Source organism: Delphinus delphis, chromosome X, assembly GCF_949987515.2.
Source record: "Delphinus delphis chromosome X, mDelDel1.2, whole genome shotgun sequence".
Lineage (NCBI taxonomy): Eukaryota > Metazoa > Chordata > Mammalia > Artiodactyla > Delphinidae > Delphinus > Delphinus delphis.
This window is the reverse complement of record NC_082704.1, coordinates 40,692,145-40,698,706: the sequence shown is the minus strand read 5'-3', so window position 1 is coordinate 40,698,706 and position 6,562 is coordinate 40,692,145. Positions and strand designations below refer to the sequence as shown.

Genomic DNA, 6,562 nt, shown 5'->3' with positions numbered 1-6,562 from the left:
GGGGACCAGTGGAGGGAGGAACACCTAGCAGAAGGGGAAGGAGTGCCTCGCAGTCATGGCATTATCCAGGGAAAGGAGACACAGCAGCATAGGTGTAGAAGGGTGTCTCCTACCTGGCAGTCAATTGGACTTGCTGGTAGGCCTACTCCTTTGGTCCTTACCTAAATATGAAGGACACCTAGAGGGCTGGGCCTTGCATGTGTCGACTGAGCCAGCCACAGAGTTCGGTCATTACCTAATTTGATTCCCACAGTAGCTCTATAAAGCATGTACTATCTTCATTTTATAGACAAATAGGCTGATTTTAAAGAAACATATCTGTAATAATTGCCAGGTTTGTGCTTCTAAATAAGAGATCCAGAGGTAATATAAGATTTATGTCTTTAAATTGTGCCTCAAGTATTTATTGTCTCCATTCCCTTTATAAGCTGATTGGTAAGTTATTTACATCTTACATTTTTTTCTGACACATGTGTATTCATTTTGGAAAAATGAGAAAAAACATTAAAAAAATAAAGAAAATAAGAAAAAGATGCATTCTGATGTGTATATATATTATATTATACATGCTTTTAAATGAGATAGTATATCTACAGACTGCTTTCTAAACTGCTTTATTAGCTTTACAATATGCAATAGACATCTTTCCATGCAAGTTGATAAAATCTCCCCTGCTGACAGAAAAACTTACAGACTAAGTCAAAAGTGAAAATTAAATCTCCAATCAGAAAAATGACAGAACACAAAAGGTTCACAGTAAAGGGTACATCAAGAAAATGCAAGTTTGGGAAGCAGGGGGGTATACGATTATTAACCTCAGCATTCAAGGCATAAGGCAAAATTCATCATGATGATCATGGTGAGGAGGATCTCCAATAAGAATGCGCAGACTGTACCTCAACTGAAGCTCCCTAATTTTCCTCCTTAGCTCTCTCATCTCCTCCATGAACCTTTCCATATCATCTGCATCTCCATCTATGATGTCAATGTTATTGACAAGCCTATTGGGCATATCCTCTCTAAAATCTTGGGCAGGTGGAGCCCATTCCCCTCTAATGTTTCCTCCAGGTTCTTGGCCTTCACCACCTCCCAAAGGGCGGGCTTCCTCATTCTGCACTGGAACTTGCTCCTCTCCTCTGCTTTCCTTGGGGACATTTTCCATCTTGAGATTTTTTTTTCCTGCTTCTTCTTCCTAGTAGATAAAAGGATTGAATGTTTTGTAAGAACAGGATTCAGAGCTCTGTGAGCAAAGGTTTTCCCACCTGAGAGACTTCGTGTGCCCTCTAAGGGGTGCCGCAGATCTAGCCCTGCCCCAAAGCCCACCATTTTCCCTGAAAATCCGTCCCAGGGCCACTCCTGGCACAGAAACGTAGGACAGGTAGTGGGCTGGACCGTCGCTGAAAAACCAGGTCTTAGCCTCCAGGGATCTTGATATGCCCTCCAGGGGCACCCCAGAGCTTGCCCCTTTACTCCCTTCTTCCCTCACCAGCCACAGGCCCACAGTTTCTAAAGACTCGGCCAGATTTCTCCTGCACTTAAGTGGGGCAGGGAGGGCTGGGAGTCCCCCAAATTCTGTTCTGATCCCTGATACCCCTACACCAAAGGGTCCCAGGCACCTCCCATACCTGCAGGAATCAGAAGCAATATTCCTCTCGTAGCCTTGAAATCTGCTGCACCAACGGACCTAAAGACCTGCAGACAGAAATTCGACAATGGCCAGGACTGATCACTCGACTAAAGGACCAGTATCAGGGGACACCAGCTCCGTTGTTGGTTTAGGACTCTGCTAGAAATGTGTTGCTGCCTTCTCTTTCTCCTCCATCCTGTCTCACAGCTTCTTTTCCCGCCCTGTGACGCGCTACCCTGCCTTCCAGAAGAAATCAAAGCTGATTATTTCCAAACCAGTTTCACCTCTTCTTTAGGCCCCTTATCTCCACTGTCTCGTCCTTCCCGTCATCTAATTACCATTTCTTGAACGCAAATGGACAACTTGCGGGGCGTGGGAGTCCGAAGAGGTTGCTGGGTGGCTACGTGGTTCATTTATAAAGAATTTCAATCTGGGTATCTGCCAGGACCTTTTGGGACCCAGTGGACTTTCTGGAGCTCACCCTCGGGCCACTGCCCACCATTTTATGCATCAAGATGGATGAAGAGGTAACGTGGGCATTGCAAACCTGTCCCCGCTGCGGCGTCAGCGCTTTGTCAGGCTTACCCGAGGGTCCGCAGGTAGCGCCCACGCTCACACCGACCCGCAGGGACCGGAAACTGTTTCTCGTTCCCCGCCTATATCCCGAAGTCAGTAGCCCGCCCGATCGACTGCCTCCTCTACAGAAAGGACGTGCTTCCCAGACCTAATCCCTGTCCCTATCCTCTGCAGCAGCCGCCCCGGTCCCCTTCCCCCACCCCTCCCCGGAGTTCCCGCAGCCCACCATTTCCGGCTCCAAAATGGAAGGAGGGTGGAGAAGAAATACCGGGAACAGTGGCCTAGACCCGATGCAGAGTCCGCCATCCCCAACCCAGGGTCACCGGTTGCGCGCCCCCTCCCGTCGCCCTGCAGGAATCAGACCGTTTCCTCGCCGTCTCCTTTTCTAGTCCTTCCCTTCCAGGCGTCGCCCGATCGCCCACCTCCTAGGAGGTGCCAACTGGTACCCATTCTTAACCCTTGGCCCCTCTTGATCTCCTCCCACCAAGCCCTCTATTTCTTGCACCAAACGTGTGGACATCGGGTAAGGGACAGAGAGAATCCAGTCCTGGACCCACTCTGGTCTTTGCCCTGAGGCCCCCGCTCCCCTCCCCAGTCAGCACCCTCCAACCTGCCAAGAATCTGGGTCAGCTTCTACGACTTCCTCCTTCCTGGGGACAGGTTCGCCCGTCTTCAAGGCAATAGCGAGCCGGCATACAGCCACAAACGACTAAGGACTGCAACTGGGAGGAGAGACTAATCCAAGGGCGGGCTCTAGGTCTCGTAAGGGCTACGTCACTGTGAGCTCAGATCTCCAATTATGGTTCGTACCTGAGGAGCTGCAGTGGGTTGTGGGCGGGGCCACCTTTCTCCTCATTCCCACCTTCCCCCCACCAATACCACTGGGTACTGCCCATCCGTTATTTATTTATTTATTTGTTTGTTTATCTATTTATTTATTTTCCTATTTAGCATCCTCGACACCAAACGGGTCATAATATTTTGTCGTATTTGCCTTTGTCCTGATTTCTGCTGGAGCTTTTAAAGAATTGCGTCTTCCTCTTCTATAATATTAAATGCCCACTTCTTTCCCTTCCACTCACCGACAAGTAAAGCCTAGAATTGACCCTATTAGTCTTGTTGGTTTTGTCCCAGGCTGGAACCGGGACGGGGGAGGGGTGTGCAAGGCTAGGGAGTCTGGAAAATAGGTAGTAGGTAACATTTTTAAAAACACTTTCACTCTAATTATTTCCCTTTCTGTTTATTTACTTTTTGAAGGGGTGGGTGATTGTTTTTGTTCTGTTTCCCATCAGCATGCATTCATTTTTTGGTTGTTATAATTAGACAATACAATTATTTTCAGTTGAAAACCGATTCAAGTTGCAAAAACTTGGCAACATGTTTCTGCTGTTGAATCATCCTATAAATATAGACCCTCCAGATTGCACCCTCACCCCCTTTTAAGGACTTTGGAATATAAACCTATGCTGCTGGTTTCCCTTATGAAGGGCCTCTGTGCAGTCCTTTCATGAGATGAGGCAGTGAGTCTAATGGAGTCTTGATGGTGGATTTTCAGATTTTGAGAACCTGTGACAAATGTATCATCTCCTCTAAATTATATTTAAATTATATTAGTACAACTTCACTTTACAAAAAGACTCTAGCATAGCTTCTAAAATAGAGCAACACTGAGGTCTTCCAACAATTCAGAACAGTAATTTGGGAAAGTTATGCTAACAGGTAAAAAGTATTGTGAAGCCACAATATTAAAACAATATTATACCAGAATAAATATAGGACAAATGAAACAGAAGAGAAAGCCAATTTTCAAACCCAAATATGGAGAAATATTAGTAATCTTATTGAAATATTTTGAATCAGTGGTGAAAGGTTAGATTACTGAAGAAATGGTGCTGATATAATTGGTTAACTATTTGGAAAAAAAAACGAAGTGTGTTATTCCTGTTATACACTTAAATACAGACACTAAATATTTAGATAAAAATACATAAATCATTAAAATAGTATATAACAAATGTTATTTTGTATATAATTTTAGGATGAAAATGTTTTTTAAAAAATATAGCACCAGAGACAGACATAGCCAAAAGGCAATTGGTCCAATCCTGCTGGGGACCCTCTAAGTCTAAGGAACCATGTACAATGCTCCTCAGAATTATCCCAATAAGAGATGGGAAACTGGAGCATTTATCCACAGATGTGGATCCTTTATTGGTGGATGTTACCCTAGGAATGTTAAAATCTCTGGCACATCTAGGTTGTCCTAAGCCTGGGCTGAGCAAGCTCCCAAGGTGCCAGAAAAAGCCCTCGGTAAAATTTAGAATTAAGATAAAGTGGAAGGACAATATCGTTTTTATCCCTGCCTCAGGAATTATACTATTCACTTTTACTCTAAATCAGTCCAAATATTTACCTTCAAAATAAAGATAATACACACACATCCATTCCCATGTTTATGGATATTGGGCTGTCTGTAGTTTTCATTATGAGACACATCGTTGATTGAACTTCTTTGTACATAAATTTTTGATAATAATATGAAGGTATTAAATTCCTAGAATGGTCATTGCTGTACATGATTATGGATGCTTTTAACTGGCATAGACATTGGCCTTGAAAAATATTGTCCCAATTTGGCACCTATAATGTATGAGCATTCCTGTTGTCTTATGTGTTCACCAACACTGGTTTACTATATTTTTTAAATTTTGTTTTATTTTATATTTTGTTTCATTTTGTCTTATTTCATTTATTCTTTAAAAAGTGTTGTCATAGTCATCAGGTAATGTTTTCTATACCTGCCAGATAATAGCAGACACCTGAGATTAACATTCCCAGACTATTCTCTGAAGATTCTAGTTCAGTAGATTGGAGCCAGGCCTGAGAACTTGCATTTAGGTTTTTTACACAATTCTTAATATTAGGTAGGGTTGGGAATCCATGTCATGGGCAAAAAAACAAAATGAAACAAAGCAAAAAGCTCTCATTGTTATTATTATGAAATAGCCTCAAAATTACAGAATAGTTTTGAAAATAGCACAAAGAACCCCCACATGTCCTTCACTGTATTCCCCAGTTTTAACATTTTGCTACATTTGCTTTATCATTCTCTCTTCATGTAGAAGGACATATTATTTTCTGAACCATTTGAGTCAGTTGAAGATCGAATGGTCATTTAAAAATATTTATTTCAGTTCATTCCATATAAAATTTTCTTAAAGATGAGCCTATGTTTTGGTCTTTGGAGATTTCTTATATAAAATATATATATATATATAAACTTGTAATGTATAAAGATAAATATTTTAGTGTATAATCTTAGTAAATGTTCTCTACTCAGTATTATACATAATTTATTCATGTATCTATTTTAATAGAATAATATACCATAAGCTAGTCTGCTACTTGCTTATTTATTTGCTTAAAAATATTTTCAGGTTAGTAACAATTTTACTACTCTCCCTGTTTTTAATGTCTCAAAACTGTTCAAATTATCATAATTTATTTAACCAATCCCCAATTGACTCATATGGGTATTATTTCCATATATTTACAGTAACCAGTACTGTTTCAATAAATGTGTATAGGCAGATTGCCCTCCAAAAAGATTGTTCACACCCTCACCAACACAGGTTGTAATCAATCATACTAATTTATGAAATATTGGAGTTATATAAAACTAAATTGAGAGAATATAGCATACATCCATACTTTTATAATATATATAGTTTGAAAATATATATAATAAATACGTACATGTGTATATATATATAAACACATAGTTATTTTATGTACTTTTAATGTGTGTGTATATATACATACACACATATATATGCATACATACACAAACATGCAACCTACTTTTCTTACACAACCTACTTTTTCTTAGAAATCATGTTTTTTGTTTTTTGTTTTTTTGCCGTTGTTTTTTTTTAACATCTTTATTGGAGTATAATTGCTTTACAATGGTGTGTTAGTTTCTGCTTTATAACAAAGTGAATCAGTTATACATATGTTCCCATATCTCTTCCCTCTTGCGTCCCCCTCCCTCCCACCCTCCCTATCCCACCCCCTAGGTGGTCACAAACCACCGAGCTGATCTCCCTGTGCTATGCGGCTGCTTCCCACTAGCTATCTATTTTACGTTTGGTAGTGTATATATGTCCATGCCACTCTCTCACTTTGTCACAGCTTACCCTTCCCCCTCCCCATATCCTCAAGTCCATTTTTTGAGATTCATCTATGTTGATATACATATAGATGTAGGTCCTTTATTTTTACAGCAGTATAGTATTCCATTGTATAATTGTATTTTAATTCATTTTATTGTTTTCCTGTTGATGCACATTTAAACTTTTT

At 40.8% G+C, this 6,562-nt stretch overlaps 1 protein-coding gene across 4 annotated transcripts; it reads right to left on the bottom strand.

Moving 5' to 3' along the window:
- Nucleotides 1–598: 598 nt before the first annotated feature.
- Nucleotides 599–2,954, bottom strand: BEX5 (brain expressed X-linked 5). Of its 4 annotated transcripts, none has more exons than XM_060001725.1 (3): nt 2,814–2,954; nt 1,626–1,692; nt 599–1,192 (listed from the first exon to the last, which is right to left on the bottom strand). In XM_060001725.1, the coding sequence occupies exon 3, from the start codon at nt 1,160–1,162 to the stop codon at nt 824–826; it is 339 nt and encodes a 112-aa protein (XP_059857708.1). In that variant the 5' UTR covers nt 1,163–1,192; nt 1,626–1,692; nt 2,814–2,954; the 3' UTR covers nt 599–823. The 4 variants fall into 4 exon arrangements, with proteins under 4 accessions (XP_059857708.1, XP_059857709.1, XP_059857711.1 ...); XM_060001726.2 differs by having other exon boundaries at nt 2,818–2,901; XM_060001728.1 differs by lacking the exon at nt 2,814–2,954 and adding an exon at nt 2,430–2,493.
- Between the last annotated feature and the right edge of the window lie 3,608 nt (nt 2,955–6,562).